Here is a 24428-nt window from a genome sequence, read left to right as displayed (position 1 = left end):
AACCCTGACACCTGGAGTAAGGTTTAAGAACTTTTTAAAAAAATTTAAGTTTCTCTTAGTTTCTCGCAGCCACCACTCGCCATTCCATGGCTAATAGCCACATTCCATCTTGGGCCATGTCATTAATTCTCAGTTGCTCGGGAAGACCTGAGAGCTACACAAACTCCAGCCTTTGAGATATTAAAAAATAAAAAGTTGATTTAGGACAAAGAGCCCCAGCCAGAAAGGTTTCAGCTCCCACTTACCCCTAGGCTTCATGCCTATGTGCAAGGCAAACCTAATCCACTGTGTGTGTGTGTGTGTGTGTGTGTGCATTGTCACATTTTTTCTAAGAGAAAACAAATAGCATAAGTACATAGTAAATAAAAATCTTAGCTCATCCCCTACTGTGTTGGAGCATCTTAGGTTTCCTCCTAGAAATTTTCTATGCCTACAAGCCTGTTTGCGCATTAAAAACAAAACAAAACAACATTCCCCCCAGCACTATCCCCCACACAAATAGGTACATGTTCTACTTTACACTCTGCTTGGAAAGTTCTTTTTTCACCTTTCTTACGCTTTTTACTTAACAATAGACCTGTGAGTCTTCCTCAGTCTTTCTACCTAGCATTCCAGGGTTATTTAACCAGCCTCCTTCAGCTGTGCAGGTGTTCCTGACCCTTTGCTCTGTAGATTGGTTTACAGTTCAGTTTGCAGGTGGCCAATCCTGTTTCCCTCACTTCCAGCTTCCTGAGGGCCATCCTGCTGCAGCCACAGGACATAGCACATCCCTCTCTCCTGTCTAAAAAGTAGAAGTCCCTTCTCCCCATGCTCCCTCTTGCTGCTGTCCTATTTTGCTTCTTTTCATGATCAGAACTCATTATTTCCCCCCAAATATAGTCTTTCTTTTCAGGTTATAAAAATGGAAACTATTCATTGGGACACACTCAAATGATACAGGAAAAGTACAAAGAAAGTGAAATTCACCCGCTATCCTGCCCCTTGGATGTTACTGTGTTGGCTGGTGTCCTTCCAGGCGCACATAGCCATGGGCAACCTTATGTAAGTGGCATCATTACACACAAGTGAGTTTATCCTCTGCTGCCCCCTCCACCCTGCCCCATAGTGTGTGGAACACAAAGATTGTTCTTGAAAGAGCTGTCTGCTCCTAGATTGCATTCCTGACCTTCATGACCACAGGTATATCTGCTCCAGCTCCTACCTGTCAATGGAAACACTCTGTGGTCACCAATGGCCTCCGTGTAGTAAGGTCAGAAGTTTGGAACCTTTCTTGAAGTCGGCTGGCAGACTGAAAGATGAAAGAGCCCAGAACTGGGAGGCAGGAGCCCCTATCCCAGAGATAGGCTGTCCTCCCAGGAGGCTAGCCTGTTAGGCTTCCCAGGAGTATCTGTTACCACTGAGCACCGCCTTCATGGGTTCTCTGCCACCATGCTCATCCAGTGTCCCCCAGTCCAGCCTTCTTCCCAGACACTTCTACCTCTCACCTGTTCTTTGAAGGCCAGTGTTCCTCAACCCTGGACTCACTTTTTCTCATCTGTGGTCTTTCCAGATGACCTGGAAATGTCATTGCTAGCGACTCCCCAATCCCTATCTACACCCCAGATCTCTCCAGAGCCTCACACCTTGCAGTGCTTCCCTCTCCCCTCAATTTGTTGACTTCCCCCTTTTCTAGGGTTCTCTCCGTCATGCAACCCAGTCTTCCAGGCAGTGTCCTTCTTGCCTCTTGGAGCTTCTCTACCCCAGCCTCCCCTGGATCCCACAGTATCCCTAACCTTGGCAGCCTCAGCAAACCTCCCCAGAGCTCCACCTCCTCCACTTGTTCTCCTCTCCAGAGCCGTGGTTCCAGAACCTTTCTAGTCTACCCTCCCACCAGTATTCTATTGGAGTCTCTAGGCGTGTATGCAGTGGGTATTTAAAAAATAATAATAATATGGGCATACAGTTTATTTATTAAATCCTTACCCGAGGATATTTTTTCCGTTGATTTCTAGAGAGAGATGGAAGGGCAGGAGGAGGGGGAGTGAGAGAGGAAAAACAGCAATGTGAGAGGGAACCTACAACCGAGATACATACCCTTGACCAGAATCGAACCTGTGACCCTTAGGGTCCACAGCCAACACTTTAACCACTGAACCAAACCAGCCAGTGCTGTAGTGGGGTGTTTTTTTTGTGTGTGTGTGTTTTGTTTTGTTTTTTATCAATAACTACCATTTCAAAGCCTTCATCTTTAAAATGGAGATAACAATAGCACCTATCTCACTGAGAGGATTCGGGGAGGTATATCTGTCAAGTGCTTGGCACATACTAGGTGCTTTAGAAATGTTGTAGGTGGTTATAGCTGAGAACACAGAGACTGAGTGGGGAAGGGAAATGTTCCCATCCTAAACTGTAGCCAATAAAGTTATCTGGTGTAAATCACAAGTAAAACGCTACCCTTTATTTCTCAATGGATTTCTGGCTCTGAAATTAATTAGGAGAACTGACTTTGGTGTCTCCCAGACTCAAGGCCTGTGTCCTTTAAGTCAGCTCCCAGGCGGATGGGAGAGTCCCGGGTACCAGACACTTGCCCTGCTACAGGCACTCCTCCTCCTTCACTAATTTTGGGTGGGTTACTCCCCGTTCCTAGGCCTCAGCTTCCTGTTCCATAAAGTGAAGTTTTTTAACTGAATGATTGGGGATGTCTCTTCCTCTATCCCCAGCAGTCTGAGTCTTCTTCAAATCCCTGATAAAGTATGAGTGACATTAGATTATGTAAAAATACTTAACTAGAGTTTAAGAGTCAGAGGACTCTGTACCCCTGAAACTATATGAAAAATGTGTGTGTGATGTGTAGGCATACATGTGTGAAAACTGACACCTGGGCATTTTTCTGGGAATGGCTTTGGAAAACAGGTCTGTGATCTCAAAAGATTAGTCACCAGCCTTATTTAGGCCTCATCACCTTGGACCTGGACTAGAGCAACAGTCTCCAAACTGGTCTCCCCGCTACTTTCTCTTTCCCTTCAATCTATCCTCCACCCACCACACAGCATTCCTAAGGTGAATGCTGACCTGCTAAAAATCCTTCTATTGGCTCCAGTTGCCTAAATTCCTTGCATGCCATTTAAAGACCATTATAATCTTACCCAGCCTTCTCTCCATACTCATATCCTGTCACACCCTAATCTATTTTCTCTGTCCTCAGCCCCTTCATGAATCCTCTGCCCTGGCCACAAAGAACATTTCGCGGCTTGCTGAGTGCATCAGGCACTTTCACATCTCTCTTCTTTTGCATGAGGTTCCCTGCAGTCCATCAGGCAAACCCTTATGTGGGCTTGGAAATACAACTCAAGCGTCACCCTCCGTGATGTCTTCCTGACTCAACCCCCAAATTAGGGGCATCCTTCTATGCTCCTACTCCTTTAACATAATATTTATCCCACTATATTGTAATTGTGTGTTTGCGTCTATTTCCGCAACTACTAGTAGGTCCGAAGTTCATACAGGAGAGAAACCAAGTTTCCAATTGACGTGTTAATCCCCGGTACCCAGCACAGGGCCTGGAACCATGTATCTACCAGTAAAAACTATGTTAAAAAAACAGGATGTAAAATAATCAGTAAATTAATGAAGGAGCAAGTCATGAGCAAACAGGCTAAGGAGAAAGGATAGATACAGCTGAACAGGTCTGCCCCGCCTCCGCCCCCCGCCCCACCCCGCCCCGCCCCCACCCCACTGAACTACATAACCCAGAAGGCCCCGCGTCCTGGGCATGCGCACTGGAGCGCAAGGAAGCTGCGACGCGGAGTTTCACTCTGGCTGTCTCCAGAGAGTCGGAGCCTCCGCCGGAGTTGTGCCCAGGCCCGAGGGTAGCGGTGCCCTCCTCCTGCCCCCTCGCCCTCCTCAGCCTCGGTAAGAGGGGGCGGTCAGGCCACCTGCTGGTCGCCAGGGCTGGGGTCCCGAGGGCGCGGGGGAGACCAAACTGTGCTGGGACCGGAAGGGGGCGGGCGTGGAAGTGAAGGGGGGCTGGGCCGGGCCGGAGGGGCGTCCCGGGACGAGGTCAGGAGGGGGTTTGGGAGGACCGGTCTCTAGACTGGGGGGCTCTGAGGTTGGCGTGGGGGGCAATGGGAGGCGCGGGGAGCTCAGACTGGGTGCTGGGTGGGAGGGTAAACGCCGGGGTGGAAGCCGAAGGGCTAGCAGGTGGAGGGGCGCAGAGCCGGGGAGTTTGAGCCGGTCGGTTGGAGCGACCCTCGTCCCACAGGACCTGGAGGAAGCGGGGTGACCCTGCCGCCGGGCTGCGGGGTAGGGTGTGGTTTCTGTCGGGGTCTGCCTCCTAGTGATCGACTCGCTGGAGCGGGGCTGTAATTTAGAGAGGACTCTGCCTCCGAACTCTGCTTTCCTGTCCCGAGCGGGGTCCGCCCTCCGGGAATCGCCTGTTCCCAGAGACCCTGGGTCACTTTTGCGGGGTTCGTAATGTATGCTGAAGAGGATTTAGAAGACTTTTTCTGGAGCTACCCTTTCATCCCGCCTTTCTCAGCCAGCTAGCTACTGGTTCCACTTCCCTAAGTGTCGGTCGCAGTGGAAATAGTGTGTGCACAGGCGCTTGGACCCTTCAGAAACTCAAAATATTTCTGCATGCCGTCCCAGCTCCTCTGGAGTTCTAGAAGGGGGGCTTTCTGGTGGCCAACATTAGGCTTTAACTTCAGCCATCAGAGTAACTATAACTAGGCCTCTTGTTCATTGCTGTGTGCCTGTGGCTAAACTTGAACCCTCTCTGGTGTGTTGATTTCCTTGATGCGTACACAGCAGACTGGCTTATAAAATCCTTTTGGGCTTTTCTATGAAAGGGCGCAGGTTATTTATTTATTTATATTATTGTTTTTGACCATTCCCTTGATTATTTGAGTGGGCGGAGGAAGACTACCGTACAGTCCGCTCTGCCTAGGGTTTCAGAAAGTAAATCTGGTGGTTTCCAGTCCCCAGTCACACGGACCCAACATCTGTGCATTCATTTTCACTAACTGCTGTTTCTCAATGTAAAACCTGATCATCTTCTTCCTTGTTGGCAAAGGTGTCTTGAAATTTGTGTTGCTGAGTCAGCAAGCCTTTCAGATTTGCCTGGGTTTTGTTGTTTGCGTTTTCTATCAAGATGGGAACTCGGACAAGTCATTTCTCCTAAGGATCGGGTGTCGCCACCAAGAAGGGACGGTTTGTGCCAGCTCTCCAGAGAGAAAAGGTGAGAGCCATGGGGACTTTACATTGCTGCCTTCTTCATCTGGTTTTCAATAGAAAAGGTGGACTGGGAAGGGTAGAATTTGAGATCTCCAGGATGAAAGTGAGCCCTGGGAGTAGATTGCTATTGCTCTCTCAAAGAAATTCAAGTGGCTTCTTGCCAATGACTTCTCCTGTTTAACCAGTCTTAGAGGGTGCTTTCTATATGGTTTGCACTTTAAGACATGCTTTATGGGATGAAGGACATAAGCCATGATTTCTGCATTTGAACTGGTAAATTTTTATTTCTTTTGTTGCATGAATTTTTACTGGGTGCCTCCTTTCTGTCAAGCCCCATGCTCAGTCCTGGGGGTACTGTGAGGAGCAACAAGAGCTCTGTCTTCTGGAACTTGGTTTTTTGGTAGAAAAGACAGCAAGCCATAGACAGTGACAGGTTTTGTCAGTGTGATATGCGTTGAGGAGGGGGACTCACAGGACAAAACTCCCACCGCTCCAGGAAGGGGGTAGGAAGGAGGGTGAGAAGCTCAGGAAGGGTTCTGGAAGATGATAGCAAGTGAATTGTGAAGGAGTAGGATTTAGAAAGTAGGGGCAGTAGCCTGGCAGAGGAGTGGGCAAAGCTGTGAAGCTACCTGGCATGTCTGGACCACTGTACGTAGCTCAGTGGCTAGAGCAACAAAGGGTCGGTGTGGGATAGAGGATGCTGGGTAGGAGGGCAGAGGTCTGAGTGTGGAGGGTTTGGTGAGCCATGCCAAGGCTGGGGGGGGGGGGGGGGGCAAAAGGATTTTAGGGGAAGAATTCCAATTGGGGAGGGGGAGCATTTAAAGTTTACATACTCGCCAGAAAGTGTGGGTTGGATTTGATTGGATTATTATCTTTGTGACTGTTCTTACACCATGCCAGCTTCTGGTAAGGTGGAGATTTTGCCCTCAGCTTGATGATGAACATAGAGAACTCTGGAGGACAGACAGAATGCTGTGAAGGTTGATAGAAGGGTATTTCCTTTCAATTGGGCACACCAAGGCATCATGGAGGTGCTATTTATTTATTTATTAACCCCTAGAGTGCCGGGGTTAATGATCGCGTTCCTCCTGTCTTTCGCCAAAAGTGCTGGGAGCGCTATCGCGCTCCTCCTGCAGTGTCCAGTTTTAAGTCTGCTTTTATTAGTGATGATGATATTGCTAAATATGTCAATTCTTGCTGTGAAGTTGACAATTTTTGTGGAAGATATTGAATATGTAACTTCATTTACTTGCGATTCATAATTTTTTTCGTAAACTGCTGTAAAATCAGCAAAAATGCCTTGGCAATTTTGGCATAGTTCCTCGGATATTGGTTGGCACTCAGAGGGTTAAAATACATTTGACTGGAATCAAACCCAGGACCCTTCAGTCTGCAGGCCAAAGATCTATCCACTGAGCCAAACCAGCTAGGGCTGGAGGTACTATTTAAATGGGGCCTTGAGAATATGGGTCAGGTGCGGGTGGGTGGCCAAGTGAATGGGATTCTGTGTGGAGCTGAGGCATAGAGGTGGGGAAATGGGATGTATATGTGATAGTAGATCATCACTTAAGATCTTTGGGAGAGGTTGGGGAGAGGGAGGTATAGATGAAAGAGGGTACTGAAGGGAGGTGCACTGGCAAATAGGGTTGATAGGGAGGGACCAGATTGTGATGAGCTTCAGTGTCAACCCAAGGAGCTTGAACTTTATTCCAGAAATCCAATGGAAATGTGGAAGAAGCAGGATCAGAACTGTATTTCAGGAAGCTCAATCTTGCACCTGTCTCTGAGGTGGACTAGAAGGAGAGATAAGAGTTGGGGAAAGCCAGTGGGAAAGAATACTTATCAAGGTGAGAGGCATAAAGGTCCCAACCAGAGGGCTCTGAGGACTTGAGGAAGGAGGAGAGAGCAAGCCATGGCAGCTGCGGGGCAGTGGGAGAGAAGGTTGAGGGGGAGCAAGTCTCCCAGGTTTTTCTTCTAACTGCCTGGGTCAGAGTGGAGCCAGGGAATCTAGGAGGAGAAGCAGAATTGGGAAGAAGGAAGGTGAATTTGGCCTCAGACATGTTGTAAGTACCTAAGGTGCCAACAGGAAGGGGATGGTGGTCTAGGGAGAAAAGTCCCTGATTCATTCTACACATGCCTGCAGAAATTGTATGCCAGGGCTTGTGCTTGGCACTTGGAGTACAGAGATAAATTAAATGGTCTCTTTTCTGTGTTTAATTTTTACCTCAGACTTGCTTATATTTATTTACTAAGCTTTTTTTAATGAATGTAGTAAGCATCTGTATCTCAGCCACTCAAAACAAAAGCTTGGAGTTTGAAACAAAAAAGTATACATCTAAGCATGCAATCTTCCCATTTTCATCCTCAGATAATCATTATCCCCTTGCTTTCATTTTAATATAGGTTTATTGTACCTATATATTTCAGAGGAAACATATATAATTTAATTTTGCTAAGATTTGTCGTCCATATTATTTTATGTCATTTGTTTTTACTACTAATATTCTATGGTGTAAGTACACCACAGTTTATCACCTGATCTTCACTGATGGGCACTTAGTTTTTTCCAGGTTTTAGTTGTTGCAAGTGTGCTGCTCTGAACATTTCCATATACACATCTCCTGTTGAACATGTGCAAAAGGTTTTCGTGGGTATAAACTTAGGGGTGGTATTTTGCTGGGTCATCAGGTAAATAAACGTTCAGCTTTTGTTGATATTGCCTGACTGTTTTCTGAAGTAGTTGTACCAGTTACATTCTGCCAGCAACAGTGTAGAGGACTTCCAATTGCTCCACATTTTTGCTAACACTTCATATAGGCAGACTTTTTATTTTATTTTATTTTTTGCCAATTGAATGGATATAAATGGTATCTTTGGATTCTTGATTTCTATGTCTCTGAGCCCTGATATTGAACATCTTTTTTAAAAAAAAAAAAAAAATATATATATATATATATATATATATATATTTTATTGATTTCAGAGAGGAAGGGGAGGGTGAGAGGGATAGAAACATCAATGATGAGAGAGAATCACTGATAGGCTGCCTCCTGCACTGGGGTTTGAGTCTAAAACCTGGGATGGGGTGGGGGTGGGGGTGGACCTTGTGGCCTGACTGGGAATTGAAACATGACCTCCTGGTTCATAGGTTGATACTCAACCACTGAGCCATGCTGGCAGGGCTGAACATCTCTTCATCAGTTTATTGGCATATGAGTTTTTTGTGAAATATTTGTTCATGTCTCTTGCCAGTTTTTCTGTGGGTTTTTTGGTGCTTTATTATTATTATTGATTTGTAGGAGTTCTTTATATATTTGTTTTAATTTTTAATGCATAAGGCAAATATTTTTTTCCAGCTCATAACTTGTCTTTCTACCTTCTTTAAGGCATATTTAGTTGAATGACCATTGTTTTTTTTCTTACTTTTTAAAAAATATTTGTATATGTTTTTATTTTTTCAAATTGTTTTTTTAATCTTTATTGTTGAAAGTTTTACATAGGTCCCCGTTTTCCCCCCATTAACCTCTTCCAGCTCTCTCCCGCTCCCCCCACCCAGGCCCTCACCACCCCATAGTTTGTGTCCGTGGGTTATGCATATATGCATACAAGTTCATTGGTTGATCTCTTTTATATGTTTTTATTGATTTCAGAGAGGAAGGGAGAGGAAGAGACAGATAAGAACATCAATGATGAGAGATTCATCAATCGGCTGCCTCCTGCATTCCCCCTACTGGGGATTGAGCCCACAACCCAGGCATGTGCCCTGACTGGGAATCGAACTGTGACCTCCTGGTTCATGGGTCGATGCTTAACCACGGAGCCACACCATTCTTAGTTTTAATATAGTGAAATGTATTTTTTCATTCTTAGTCAGTGTTCTGTGTCTGGTTTAAGATACCTTTTCCTGAGTATATCCTTGCCTGGAAGAAGCCTATGCCCTAGTGGAGAGGACAAGCAGAGTATGTGCCACATAGTAGGTGCTTAATAAATGACACACTCGCTGCCTAAGAACATAGTGTGTCCACTTATATAGCCTGTATTTTTGGTTTGTTGTGAGCATTATCTTAGGTCTATAAGCTTTTTGTAAACATTTTTCAAGACTTTGGCTCAGTGGATAGATCGTTGGCCTGCAGACTGAAGGGTTCTGGGTTTGATTCCAGTCAAGGGCACATGCCCGGGTTGCGGGCTCGATCCCCAGTAGGGGGCATGCAGGAGGCAGCTGATCAATGATTCTCTCTCATCATTGATGTTTCCATCTCTCACTCTCCCTTCCTCTCTGAAATCAATAAAAATATATATTTTTAAAATGTGGTATCATTAAGATGTACCATAATTTATTGAGGAATTTCATTTTGTAAACCAGTGTCACTCCAATAATTGCACTCAGATATTACCTGGACATTGATTGTTAAGAGTGACCAATTCTTCCTGTGTGGCAGGAGCTGATGTAGGAATAATTTCACAGTATAGAGTCTCAAGCTGGGAATTAAGAGAGGAGTAGGTGGACAGGTGGGGTAGACATTCTCTCAGTGGGGTTGAGGGGCATGGAACAGCCTGGCCTCTTCTGGGTCCTTCCTTGAGTTCCTGATGGCTGAAGCAGAGGGCTCATCTGAAAAAAAGATTTATGTAATCTGTGTGCGTGGCATTATAACAGATAAGAGGGTCCAGAGGAAGTGTAGAGAGGGAGGGCAGGACCTGATTTCCTTACACAGGGAAAGGTGTTAATGCCTGGTGTGGCTCTGGGAAGCAGTTGGGGTTTCTAGGGGTGGCGCTGACAGCATGCTGCCTGCTGTGTTATTGGATGCTGCATTTCATCATCAGATGTTGGGCAAAGACCAACATGTCTGCAGAGGGAAGGGCATATCCTTGAGGTGGCTAGACAGAGGCACTGTCCTATTTTAGTAGAAAGAATGGGTTCAGAGAAGTGGAACACAGTGATAGATGTTGGCTAGGTGGTAGGGGAGAGGTCGACACACCATGGCCCATGGGTCAAATTCGGCCCACTGCCTGTTTTTGTTAATAAAGTTGTATTGGAATTGTGTACCTGAAACCTTTATAATTTTGTAAACCAGTGTCACTCCAATAAATTCAATAAAAAGGGGAAAAAAATTTTATTGGGACACAACCACTCCAGTTAGTTTACACATTGTCTATGGCTGTTTTTGCATTTAGTACCAGAGTTGCATTGTTGCAACAAATACCCTTTGTTCTGAAAAGCATAAAATAAGTAGTTTCTGACCTTTTATAGGAAAAGTTGGCCGACTCCTGCCATGGGGAGTCATGGTAACTGTGTAACCTGGAGAGTGTGTACTAGCAAGTTGTTTCTGGATGAATAATGAATCTAGGTCAGGCCTGCAAATGCTGCCAACTTTTCTGGTTTTCAAGAAGCTGGAAATCTGGATTAAAAATGTTTTATTGATTGATTGATTCTAGAGAGGAAGGGAGAGAGAGAGAGAGAGAGACATCAATTTGTTGTTCCATTTATTTATGTATTCATTGGTTGCAGTGCTGTGGACAGGGATTTGAAGCTAAATCCCACAAGAGAATACAAGGGAAAGCAGGATGGTGGCTTTTTTTTTGTGGTCACAGCTGTTGATATAAAAAAAAATTTTTTTTGTTTGATCATACAAAGTAATATGGCCACCGTAGGACATTTGCAAGTATAAAAACAGGTAAAAAAATCCTACAATTCCATCACTCTTATTAATATTTCAGAGTGGTTCCTTCTGGCCTTTTACAAATTACTTTATATAAGGTAAAAAGAACATGGGCTTTATGGTGTCACAGATTGGCCGCCTGACCTTGAGTAAAATTCTTAATTTCTTTTGGCTTCAGTTCCCTTGTGTGCAAAATGGAAATAATTTCTATTTTCAAGGGTGGTTGAGGGTTGAGAGAACTGGATGACAAAAGCACCAAGCAGAGTATGTGCCACATAGTAAGTGCTTAATAAATGACACATCCGCTGCCTAAGAATATAGTGTGTCCACTTACATAGCCTGTATTTTTGGTTTGTTGTGAGCATTATCTTAGGTCTATAAGCTTTTCGTAAACATTTTTCAAGACTTAAAGTCTATCATTAAGATGTACCATAATTTATTTAGGAATTTCATTATTTTAAGGTGTTTAGATTGCTTCCAGATTGAGGATTTCTTCCTTGGCCAATAATAATAATAATAATTTTCATAACTAAGAACACTAAATAGCCCTGTCATTAGGAGCTGAAACAAATTAGGTTTTTGAACAGTAGCTCCCCAATGGCTGAGGTAGTTGTACAGAATGGGTGCATTGACAGGGCTGCTATATGTGCATAATTGCTGGCCATTTCTGGTCAGTGCCTCAAACGCCTGGCTCCTGCAGCTGAAGGTTCATCTCTCTTTTGTCCTCTGGTGTATCGGACCCTCTGGGATATTGGATATTGAAGAGCTGCAGCGCAGCTTTGGGTCAACCCTAGGTGTGCCCTTGGAGCTCCTGTTCCAGTGGGGAGATAGACGCTGAGACCAAGCATAAGTGGAATGTGTGTGAAGACACTGATGAGGGTGGAGGTCAGAGGGCTCAGGAGGAGGGTGCTGTGGCTGAGTTGGAAAGATGGACAAATTTGCTTAGTGCTTAGGTGGAAAGAGGACAGGAGTCTAGACATGCACCAGCAGGATCAATAACTGAGAGGTGGAAATAGCTCTGAATGTTGTGGCATTTGCTAGAATTTAATGTGACTAGACATAAGGTGGAGGCCTTGCAATGAGTGGGGACAGCAGCTGAGCACAGAGGGACTGTGTGCCATGACTGTTTCATCTCTGGGTCTCCAGTACCCAGACAGGGCCTGGACCATGGTGGTCTCAGTCTATGGAGACTGAACACTTTTATGAAAAGATTTAGTTGAAGTTCTCAACTGTATTTCTCAGGCTGTTTGGCAAAGTTGTACGAGTTGGTTCATCTGGGAATCTGTGGACATACTATGTGTGCTGATATATAGGAGGCTTCTGCTGCCTGAGAGGTGAATGATGCCTGCCAGGAGTTGCCAGGGAAGTCTGGATTTAGGAGTAATTGGCTCTGAAACTGGTCCTGGGATTTGTACCGGATGTAGTTCCAGAAACTTCTAATTGCAGGCACTGAACTAATAAGCCAGCCTGCTATCCCAAGGGCATCCCAGGTCCAGTCCTCCAGTGCGGGATGTGTCCTTTTATTGGAGCAGTTGGCAGCTCAGTGGCAGCCTTGGCACTCACAGGTGTGCTCAGTTATTGCAGGTCTGACTCATCGCCTGTGTTCTCCTGCTCTGTGGCTCAGTGCTGCCGCAGGCTGCCACTCCTCACCCAGACTTGAGGGGTGGGGAGGTACAGAGGTTGAGGGGAGCAGGCGAAGGGAGGGAGGCCAATGTTTGCTGATACCTGCTGTGTCCCTGGTGCTTTGCTGGGTTCTCTATACACATCTATGCTTTAATCCCCATGAAAAGCACTTAGAATAGATGTTGGTATCTTCATTTCCAAATGAAAGAAAAATAAAGCAAACTTCAAGAATTGAGGTACCTTTATCAGGATGATACCTGAATAGAGTCAGTCAGCAGCATGTTGACACCAGAGCCCATGCCTGTTCCTTTTCATGTGTTGCTCCAGATCTACCTTCCTGTGGGGCCTTCTTATTGAAACCCTGATGGTGTAGTGCAATATTAGGGACATCAGCGAAAGCCCAGGGTCCCAGCCTTATTACTAGCCATATAAGCAAGTCACTACAACTGACTGGGCCTCAGTCTCCTCATCTGCAAAAGGGGGATAAATTTCAATGTCTGTACTTAAGTGGTTTGTATGGGAATCAGAGTAGATGGTATGACTGGGAACCCTGCTGGCACCAGGCCTGCATGAGCATGCTATAGCAGACTTGAGATGCGGGTTCCTCTCTCTGTTCCTCCTTCCCTGTCTCTAAGTGGGCCCTATAAGTGGACCCCAAGGTAGAGTTCAGGCTAATCTTTCTTCTCTAAGAAAATGGGTGTCAGAGCTGCATTGATCTGGGATTACTCTCAGTGCTGACACTTAGCAGTATGTGTGTGACCCTCAATAAGACCTTGACCTCTTTGAGCTTTGGTTTCCTGTCCATAAAGTAGAAGAAAAAGCACCTTGTTGGTCTGTTAGCTTAAATGACACAAGCACATTTGGTGTTTGCCACTAAATGTTGGTCCTGTTCCTCACACACTCTGGGGGACCGCCACGATATAGTGCATTCACAGATTTTTCTTCTTCAAACAGCTGCAGGTGCATAGGACCATTGTCCCCTTCCATTCAGCTGTTTTGAATTAGCATGTGTATAACACTGTGTGACAAGGTCTTTGCTGGGGCTGGTGATATGGCTGTGGACAGGGCAGACTCACCAGGTTGCTGTTGGTGGGGAGAAAGGGGATAGAAAGACACAGAACATCATCATATACATACATGTATATGGGCCTAGAATACTGGCCGGTGCTGTGAAGAAGTTCATGTTCTGGGTGGCTTGGGAAAGGCTACCTGAGTGACAGGCTGGGCCTGAAGGATGAATAGAGTGTACAAGGGAAGAAGGTGGGCTGGAGTGACTTGGAAAAGAATGTCTTGGAAGATGGGTGTAAACTCTCTGGACCTGACCCACTGGTCAGTGAGGCCCAAGCACAGGGAGTGGAGTGCAGAGACCAGGTTTCAGCAGGCAGGAGATTTTAGTGTTTATCAAGGGCATCCTTCATGGTTAACGATGCCTCCTTGGGCAGCCTGGAGACTCAGTGGAGCTAGGACCCGTGCTGTGAGTCTAGTCTCAGCCTGCCATTGAGCCCCTGTGTCCTAGAGCCCTGGTCCTTTTTGAGACAGTTTTCTTTTCCCATCTGTAGCATGGGAGAAAACAAACCTGCTTTGGAAACCATAGCATCCTCACACAGGTGTAAGGGGTCCTGATAACCTCAGTCCACTAGGGGTTTGGGGTGATTCATGAAAACACATACAGTATAAAGGGATACATTTAGTACTGGGTCAGAGGGAAGTTCTTGGTAAAAAGACAGAAGCTGGCCTGATGATCACCTAAAATTCACTTCACTGTATCTTCCTGAACATTTGCAGAAGTAGGTAGGCTGCTAGATTGACAATTCTTCCTGGCTGCCTGAGCAAAGAGACAAGGTTGGGTACTTGATTCAAGATGCTTTAAGATATTAGGGAAAAAAGTGACTATGGAAAAGCATGATTTTTTTCTCTGCATTGAGGCTGACTCTGGCAGAGCCATTGTGTGCATTGGTAACTGTGAGTTTGTCCTGTTTACAGGTCTGCTGGAAACACTGGGCAATGAGCCGGAGACACCAGCCCGGAGTGGTCTGAAGCCATTTGGGAAAGCAGAGAGATCCTGGGGAAGATGGCCATGGCCCCAAGCTCTTCCTTGGCTCAGGTGTACACCAGCCCTGTGGCAGTGGTCGTGTGGGAGTGGCAGGATGAGATGGGCATCTGGCACCCCTACAGTGCCACTGTCTGTAACTACATCGAGCAGCAGTTTGTCCAGCAGAAGGGCCAGCGCTTTGGGCTGGGGAGCCTGGCCCATAGCATCCCCTTAGGCCAAGCTGACCCCTCGCTGGCCCCTTACATCATCGACCTCCCCAGCTGGACCCAGTTCCGCCAGGACACTGGTAAGACATGTTCTGCTTCTAGTATGTATCCAAGCACCTGCTTTGTGTCAGCTGCCACACTAGATGTTGGAGTTACAGAATTGACTCTCAGAGCTTAGTCCTGCCCCTGATATGCATACAGTTGGGAGGTGGGTACTGTGAGTGATAGCAGGTACCACACAATGTGCGATGTACAGTAGGTCTTCACTTAACATCATCGATAGGTTCTATGACTTTAAGTGAAATGATGTATAACGAAACCAGTTTTACCACAGGCTAATTGATATAAACGAGTTAAGTTTCTGTGGCATCCCATCAACAGTTTAATGAGATAATGCTATTTGAGTCGCTGCTGTACCTGTTAGTAGTAGAGGGCACCTTGGGAGCACAGTGCAGAGGCCCTCACAGCCCCTTTCCCAAACCAAAAATGCCTGTTTCTCCCTGCAGAGATTTGATGATCTCGCTGTCAGGCGGCTAGCATGGAGGTGGTGTGCTGTGCTAGTTTTGGCTCCAGTGCACCGGAGCTGTGTGACCTGGGCAGGTTACTTCACTCTCCTGTGCACGTGTGTTTGGTTTTATTATAGGTTTTGATCGGTATTGCTGAGAATGGGGCCGACCACTTCCTCTCAGAGTTTTCCTTGTTCCTCTAGCCCAGCGGTTCTCAGCTGGGGGTGATTTTGTCCTCCAGGACATTGGATAATGTTTGAAGACAGTTCTGATTGTCATGACTGTGGGGCAGGGCACTTCTGGCATCTGTTGGGTAGAAACCAGGGATGCTGCTAAACATCCCATTGTGCGCAGGACTGGCCCCGTGACAAACAGTTATTACCCAGAGAATCACTTGTTTCAAGGAACCCTGCTCTGGTCCCTGTAGCAGCATCCTCAGGCTAGTGAGACTAAAGCTTCCAATCAGTTGGATGCAGGTGAAAGTCCCTGCCTTCATGATGTTTGCAGGAAACTGAGAAAGGTGGCACACAAAATAAATAATATGTGAATTGTGTTTTATGTTAGATAGCAAGCAGTAAGTGTTAATCAGGGAGTGGAAGTGAGGGTTGGGAAAGATTGATTTGAAGTTTGAGCTTCAGTGGCATTGGCAAGGGACAGGGAGAGACTGAAGGAAGGGCAGGAGAGGGGCAAGTCCTGCAGTGCTTTTCAGTCACTCAGAGGGACTGCTTTCATTCTGAAAGAGGGAGCCAAGGAAGGATTAGGGCAGAGGAGTGATGTAATCTAATTTGGAGTAAGGAGCATCCCTCTGGCTGCTGTGGATGGAGGTAAGGGCTGCTGCAGTCGGGAGACCAGGTGCAAGGTAATCGCAGTGATCATCTTTTGGCAAGTGCTTAGAAGCATGGCCTAAATTTATTTTTTTCTTTTTCTCCGTAATCTTCAGGTTTGATTTTATTTATATAAGCTAAGCTAAGCACAGGGTGTTACCCAATATTTGCTACTTAAGAAGTCAAAGGTAATGGTACATCCATGTAAGAGAATTATGTAACAATAATGAGTTTTACAAAGTTTTAGAGACACATAAAATACTTACAGCATAATATGTGAAAATAGCAGGAAAGGTTTTTCAGTATGATTCTCAGCTACCTGGATGTGTATGCCTAGATGGGAAGAAATGCATTGCAGTATAAATGATGTGCTTTCCTTTGGTGGTTAGATTATGGATGATTTCATTTTCTTTATACTTTTTTGTTTCAGTTTTTTAAGTGAAGCTGCATAGGTTTCATCATTAGACTTATTTTAAAAATCCTCACCAGAGGATATTCCCCCCCCCCCCCCCCCATTGATGTTTAGAGTAGAAGGGAGGGAGGATTGTGGGGGACGGGGGGAGGGGGGGTGGAGAGGGAAAGAGAGAGAGAAACACAGCCATGTTCTCATGTCAGTTGGTTGCTTCCCACATACCCCGACCAGGCCAGGGATGGAACCTGCAACCCAGATACGTGCTCTTGACTGAGAATCGAACCCGAGACCCTTCGGTGTGTGGGCCGATGCTCTAACCATGAGCGATGCTGGCCAGGCCTAGAAATCGTTTTTAAAGCCTCATTGAGTCTGCGCCACAGCAATTCTTTTACCTAAACTTTCAGCATCCCCCACTCCTGCCCAGGAGCATGGATCCCCTGCTGCTACTTGATCCTTTTGAGCCACAGGTTTTTTATCTAAAGAGTGCTCTCTATCCTTCACCCAAAAGTTGGGAAGAACAACCAATGCCAGACTTTAGGTCAGATGGCACCATGACCCCTTATATACTGTGATCATATTAATTTAACTTGGTTGTAGGAAAAAATAAAACTCCATTTGTTTTGGGGTGCTAGCAGATTAACCATTTATATGTAATATTCCTTACAAAACAGGCACCATGCGGGCTGTGCGGAGACACCTGTTTTCCCAGCTCTCAGCCCCGGGCCGGGGCATTGTCTGGGAGTGGCTGAACGACGATGGCTCCTGGACAGCCTATGAAGCCAGCATTTGTGACTATCTGGAGCAGCAGGTGGCCAGGGGCAATCAGCTTGTGGACTTGGCACCGTTGGGGTACAACTACGTTGTCAACTATGCCACCCACATACAGACCAACAAGGTTTCGAACTACTGCCGTAGTGTGCGGCGCCAAGCAGGGCCCCCTTACCCAGTGACCACCATCATCGCTCCACCAGGCCACACGGGAGTCGCCTGCTCTTGCCATCAGTGCCTCAACAGTGGCGGAACTGGCCCTGTGTCAGGTCGCTATCGCCACTCCATGACCAGCCTCCCTGCATACCCTACCCCTCAGACCCCGCAAAGGACTGCTGTTATCTTTGGGGCCCACCAGGCCTTTGCCCCATACAATAAGCCCTCACTCTCTGGAGCTAGGTCTGCACCCAGGCTGAACACCACCAACCCCTGGGGTGGGGTGCTGCCCTCCTTGGGGAACCAGCCCTTTTACTGCTCCAGCCTCTCCCACCTGGGACCTCAGCGCCAGCCCCCAGGATCATCCACTGCCAGTGGAGCCAGGTATCTTGTGTTATTGAGGGTCGTTTTGTCCACCTGTGTACCTTGTCAGCAGGCTTGAGTTTTGCTTTTCCTTAGTTGGGAAGACTCACCCAAATAGCTGCAGACTTAGCACCTGCTTCTTTTGTTGTTTCTGCTATGTCATCTGCTTTGCATGTGCCTTGTGGTGCCACAGCTGTCCACAGCCTTGCATCCCACAAAGCCTTGACCTCTGGGACTTGAGTGTTGATAATTGCCACACAGGTTAAAACCAGTAATCCCTCCATTCACTCAGGAGAATCGCACTCTCTGTGTAGAGCAGCTAACCACTTTTGACTGTGCCTGTGTGCCATGTAGCTGGTACCATGTGCCTGAGAACATTTCACCTCATAGACATGGAAGGTTCAGTCCCCTCCCTAAGTCCACAATCTTGTCCAGGAGAAAGTTTTGAGCTCAGCTTTGGTTGAGGGGAGAGCAAAATGTTGGGGAGGGGCACTTAGGAGGTGGCAACAGGTGACATAGGACAGTCCCTCTGTGCTGATGCATTCCAGCCCGCTGTCTATCAGAGCTCTCTGCACCTGAGAAACAGGCCCCATCCAGACCAGTTGGCACTTGAAAGTGAGAAAAGTTCCTGGAGTGGCAGTTGGGCTGTGCTCCTGGGGTGCTCAGACACCTGTCACTGACAAGGGCCTTGTCATTGATCATTACTGAGAGTGTTGGGTTTGGAGAACATTTTGAGAATTCAGAGTGGTAGTTGGGATGGGGGCTGATTTCTGAGATAGGGTGACCTGGGCAGGTAGTGACTGGACATGTGGGCCCATGGCTGCCCCGTTTCTCAGGGAGTCAGCATCTTGTTGATTTGCACTGCTGTGAGCCAGTCAGCATCTTGTTGCTGCCTCACTCACCCAGCTCCATCCCTGCCCACTTGACCACAGTGAGGGCTGAAGCTTTCTAGTGTGTCCAAGGCCTTGGCAGCATTTTTTAAAGCTGGGTTTCAGAGGACCCTGCCAACTTCTAGCAGACACAGTGACAACTGCCATTCACTGAGTACATGTTAAGCCAGTCCCATTGAGCAGGCTCTGTGAGTGATTTCATTCATCCTCATAACAGCCATGTGGTGAGTGGTGTCCTCAGCTTACGGGTGAGGACATTGAGGCTGACAAGGTTGGCAGCCCAGCTAGCAAGTGGCAGAGCTGGGATTAAACCGAGGCCCCAGAGTGGGCCATGTGGGACACATGGAGTTCCTGAAGTTCTCTTAAAGGCAGAGGAGAGGAAGATAGACGGTATCTGGAGGGATGAGTGTGGAGGAGTCCGACAGACAGGAGAGGAATGGGTCCTGGGTGGTCAGGGCATCTTCCTGGGCATTTTCTCCTGAGAGTTGGGGCATGTGGATCTAAGATTTTTCTGGGAATTGGGAGACCAGGGAGGTTTTACTTGAGCCTTCTCTGTGGACTTTTACACAGACATTAGCAAGTAGGACTCTGTGCGAGCCCAATTCCACCCAGTGCCTTTTTGAGGCCCCTCCAATATGTGGGTCAGTCTCCTTTAGAGAGAAGTGTGCTATATCTGCCAGCCCAGAAGGATTGTCCGTAGGGCTAGAGCTTCTAGTTCGGCTTTGCCTAGCCTCCTGGGCTTCTTAAGTTCTTACAAATTATTTTAAGGCAAACTTCTGGATGATTCTAGAGGTGGGATCTGGGATTGAGCCAGGCAATTTATAAGCTTGGTTGCTTTCTCCCAGTACAGGGCTTCCATTGCTTTCACCTCCCCAGCCTGAGGCCTGAGAGACTGTTGATGTGGGCCCAACTGGTACAGGCCAAGCAAGTTACTGAAGGGAAAGTGGCTGGGCCAGACGGTCTTACCTTTATTGCTGGGCCATGCGTGTTGGTGCTTGTCCTGTATTGTAAGCCAGGAGGGAACCAGGCCAGCTGGCTCTGTAGTTGAAACAGCCTCAAAGGGACCTGCCTCCTAAGGTGGATGTTCATCTTTATCTCCTACAACTTTTTGGGAACAGGGAGGGGCGATCTTTACTTGCATGGGCCTATCCTCACTTAGAGAAACTAGGTTTTCTTGCATCTAATTTGTAGTGGGGCCCTCTTCAGTTAACCCTTCTCTGATGGGTGTTGTAGAGCCAGAGGGGGCTTAATAAATGGCTGACTTCTTAACCCACTGAGGGTGGGAGGATTGAAAACACTTGGCAACTTGGTCTCCCTAGGGTCTGTGGTATAGTTCTTTTTTTAAAAAAAATATATTTTATTGATTTTTTACAGAGAGGAAGGGAGAGAGATAGAGAGTTAGAAACATCGATGAGAGAGAAACATTGATCAGCTGCCTCCTGCACATCTCCCACTGGCGATGAGCCTGCAACCCAGGCGCATGCCCTTGACCAGAATCGAACCCGGGACCCTTCAGTCCGCAGGCCGACGCTCTATCCACTGAGCCAAACCGGCTTTGGCTGTGATATAGTTCTTGAAGCCAAATGAATGCCAACAGCATTAGGTGAAAGTTACCATGTTTGTGGAGGAGAGGAGAAGGCAGCAGGGCAGGCAGTGCCATGCACTGGAGAAGCCTGAGGACCGGCTGTGTTTAGTGGTAGCCACTGGAAAGAACACATGAGTAAAATAAAAATGTGTGGAACCCATGTGGTTTCAGATAGCTTCTTGCTCAATCGGGGTAAAACCTTGGCGGACTGATTTCCTTGTGCCCTCAGAGGCTTTCTGAGTAGGCAGCAGTACATGGAGAAGGTACACGATTTGTCACTGAGCTGCTGGATTTATGTAAATTCCTGGTCATTGAAGTTTATCCCTTTAAGCACCAAACTTACGTTTTAATGATGTTGGATGGAAAACTTTCCAAAATGTGTCATGCATACTCTGTCTTCTTTAATAGAGGGTGTACCAGCTTGTGCATTTTAATGACTTGAGGTGGTGATTACGCCCAGCAGCCTGTTGCTGCTCAGGTGTGACTAAGCCTCGGCACGCTTTGTCTCTGCACTAAGCTGCCCTAGAAAATGGCTCTTGCAGTTTGCTTTCATTTGTTCTGTTCTTATTGCCTGTCTCCCTCCCTCTAAGGCAATGGTTCTCAACCTTCTGGCCCTCTAAATACAGTTCCCCATGTTGTGACCCAACCATAAAATTATTTTCGTTGCTACTTCATAACTGTAATGTTGCTACTGTTATGAATCGTAATGTAAATATCTGATATGCAGGATGGTCTTAGGCAACCCCTAGAAAGGGTCGTTCGACCGCCAAAGGGGTCGCGACCCATGGGTTGAGAACCGCTGCTCTAAGGGCACCCTACTCCCTCCTGCTGCTGGCCAGGCTCTTTAGGTTTGTGTGATTTGAAATCCTGGATTCCAAGTGGGACTTTCCTCCTGACTCACTGCAGGTTTCTGAGCCAGCTCTGTTCCCTTTCCAGGTCTCTCTTTCCACCTCTTAAAATTAAGGAGGTGGGTTGGCCAGTTTCTGAAGTTTCCTTTTGCTCTAATGTTGCTGTTGGTTTCAGGGTTTAGTGAGGGCTCTGCAGAAAGGTGTTCGGCAGCCCGTCAGCTTTCCTGTACCTCCTTTGCTCCTCTGAGACCTGGAAACAGTGGGTGCTGATCCAGCCTCGTAACTGCCCTGAGGGCCTTTTGGAATTATTTTCATCTTACAGATAGAGAAATGGAAGCTCAGGAAGGGGACTCGACATGCCTAAGGGCACACAGCTTTAAGCAGGAGCAGGCACTGGAGGTGGGGTGTCAGATTCCACATCTGCCGCTCCTTGTCCTGTACATGCCGGTTGGTGCTGGCTTCCTGGTCTTTGGGAAGCTGCAGGGAGGCCTTACATTTCCTTACTCTTCAGCCTCGTAGCGCTGCCCCTTACCTGGGACTGTCAAATTCTGTCTGTCCTCATGTGTCATGTTCTCATCTCCATTGGGAAGCTCCAGGAGGTGGTCTCAGACAGGAAGGCCAGGTAGGCTTAGTAGGTAGACCCAGGAAGGTGAGAGGCAGAGAGGGAGGCTTGAGGCAGTGACTGGGGGAATTCTCAGAGAAGGGCACTGCACACGATGCCCCACAGAGGGAGCCTGCTGTTAGTCTGAGCCCTTTGAAGATGATGGGATGGATCGATGACCACCAAGGTTCTGTCCACTCTTGGGACTTCCCATCTTGGGAACCACTAGATCCTTTTTCTGCTTCATTCTCTCTGATCAGAGCAGGGAAATGGGGGGAGGAGCTAGGATAATTCATGGGGGAAGTGGCCACATTGGGAGACCCCTAAGCAAATAAAACTTAGTCATGATTTCTGGTTCTTGGTCCCTGTTCCAGGGTGAGTTGCCCACTGGAAGCCTCATTGCATATCTGTTTTCTGCTCTAGTTTTTGAGGGGATGAAACACAAAATTAGGTCTTCTCCCTTGGATATGTGCCTCTCTCTGGTGAAGGAAGACCCCACTTCCTGGAGCCCCTCTGGGCCGGTCGTGCTGAGCCCACTCAGTAGCCCATTAATTTTGTGCCATTGTAGAGCCAAGCTTCAGCTTTCTGGCTTCCTGGTTAAGGGCTCAAGCTCCGCGCTCCCTGGAAGTTGGCTTTGGAGATGAAAGATGACTGGGAGGGCTATATCTTCTTGAATTCCTTCATTTACAGAACCTGAGAATTGCAAAAATAATCTACTTTCCTTTTAAAAAACAAATGGGGGCCCTAGCCGGTTTGGCTCAGTGGATAGAGTGTCGGCCTGTGGACCAAAGGCTCGATTCTAGTCAAGGGCACGTACCTTGGTTGCAGGCTTCTCCCTGGCCTGGGCCCTGGACAGGGCTTGTGCAGTAGGCAAACAATCGATATGTTTCTCTCACATCAATGTTTCTGTCTTTCCCTCTCTCTTCTATTCTCCCTAAAAATCAATGGAAAAATATCCTCGGGTGAGGATTAACAACAACAACAAAAAATTCAAAACACCAAAAATAAAAATAAGAAAACAAATGGGGGAAGAGGCTCAGAAGTTAGGGTAGGGAGTTGAGGTGGAGCTTGTTCCAAATTAAACAGAGTTTAGTGGGCCAAAACCTTAGCCCAGGTGTCCTGAACACCCAGCCCCTCCATTGCATTATCAGAGCACTCTAGGTCCAGTTCCATTGTTCTTTTGGGGATCAGAGTGGATAAGGAGGGCAGGTAGCATGGTCACACAGGATATTCTGATTGGGAGAACAATCCAAGAATGAAAACAAGACAACCTCTTTCTTCACTCAGACATACCAGAGCACCTGCTGTGCTACAGACCCTGTGCGAGGCGCTGGCAGCTTCAGCAGTAGCGCGGTGTGAGGTTTTTCTGGTTTGGATCAGAACCAGTCAGCTCCCTGTAGTTTCCACCAGCAGGATCTATGACCTATGGCTGGTGGTAAGGGAAGGATCTGGGGCAGCTTCTGGAAGCATTTGCTGTAATCAGGCTAGTTGTTGGTTTACTGGCAGATGTAAGGGTAGCACAGTAGACTGAAGCTGTCCATCATTTCCTGAGCCACCTTCCCAGTACCTGGTTCATGGCTAAGCTCAGTAGAAAAGAAACAAAGGCCCTGTCCTTGACAAGTTCCAGTGTATGGATTAGGTGGAAGGGTTTCATAACTCTTCCTATTTCATCATTTTTAACAGGGGCAAGGATGGATGGGAGGACACAGGAACCAGGATTGGGGGTGTTGGCTGTTACCTTGGGCCACCTACACCAATTCTCCAGTGCAGGGCTCCCCCCAGCCATAATGGCATGGATTTGTTATCATTTAAAAATATAATGGCCCCTAGCGCAAGGTTGTGAGAGGCTGGCCTGACAATGGCCAAGAACAAATGGAAAGGGCAGAAGCCCAGGAATGTGTTTCACATAGCCAGCCAAAAAAAAAACCTTCAAGGGTAAAAGTAAAGCAAAACCAGATGCCACGAATCTTAAGAAGATAAACATTGTGAATGCTGAAAAAGCTAAAAGAATGAATGAAGCTTTTGTGGACATACAGAAGGATCTTGCTCACTTCTCTCAAGGCCTTTCCCTCGAACATCTGCAGAAATAGCTGGCTCTTCAGCTGAGTCAGGAAAACAGACCAGTGAGTGTTGATGAAGTTCTAAGATTAATGGCTCAGTTGTAATGCACCTAGTGATGCATCAGATTCCCCCCAAAGACCAATAAATTAAATGCTTTATACAACGGCCTAGCCTGGTCTGTGTGGCTCAGTGGTTGAGCATCAACCCATGAACCAGGATGTCAGGGTTCGATTCCCAATCAGGGCACATGCTGGGTTGCAGGCTTGATCCCTAATGTGGGGTGTGCAGGAGGCAGCCAGTCAGTGATTCTCTGTCATCATTGATGTTTCTCTCTCTCTCTGTCTCCTTTCTCTAAAATCAAAAGTGTATTTTTAAAAATATTTTTATTGATTTCAGAGAGGAAGAAAGAGGGAGAGAGAGAAACATCAGTGATGAGAGAGAATCATTTATTAGCTGTCTCCTGCACACCGCCCCCTCTCCCCCCCACCTGGGGATCGAGCCGGCAACCTGGGCATGTGCCCTTGACCGGAATCGAACCTAGGACCCTTCAGTCCACAGGCCGATGCTCTATCCACTGAGCCAAACCAGCCAGGGCTCAAAGTGTATTTTTAAAAAGATATAATGGCCTAAACCCAAATTAGTGACTTGGACATAGTCACTGTGA

General features: G+C 47.0%; 1 protein-coding gene and 1 pseudogene across 4 annotated transcripts in view; both read left to right on the top strand.

Annotated features, from left to right (window-relative positions):
* Positions 1-3793: 3793 nt before the first annotated feature.
* DTX2 (deltex E3 ubiquitin ligase 2) overlaps positions 3794-24428 on the top strand; it is a 38208-nt gene continuing 17573 nt past the window's right edge. For 3 of the 4 annotated variants that reach the window (XM_070412750.1, XM_070412749.1, XM_070412747.1), the window contains exons 1-3: positions 5131-5215; positions 14475-14830; positions 17164-17800. In XM_070412750.1, coding sequence (XP_070268851.1) covers positions 14563-14830; positions 17164-17800 — 905 coding nt within the window. In that variant the 5' untranslated portion in view covers positions 5131-5215; positions 14475-14562. Of the gene's footprint in view, positions 3892-5130; positions 5216-14474; positions 14831-17163; positions 17801-24428 lie in introns of those variants that run through there. The other variant, XM_070412748.1, reaches the window with a different exon arrangement.
* LOC139008941 (ribosomal biogenesis factor-like) lies at positions 23330-23868 on the top strand (annotated as a pseudogene).

Source organism: Myotis yumanensis, unplaced genomic scaffold (assembly GCF_028538775.1).
Source record: "Myotis yumanensis isolate MYYU_CA2020_CCGP unplaced genomic scaffold, mMyoYum1.0.hap1 SCAF_4, whole genome shotgun sequence".
Lineage (NCBI taxonomy): Eukaryota > Metazoa > Chordata > Mammalia > Chiroptera > Vespertilionidae > Myotis > Myotis yumanensis.
The sequence above is the reverse complement of the archived record's forward strand: the minus strand, read 5'-3'. Positions and strand labels throughout refer to the sequence as shown.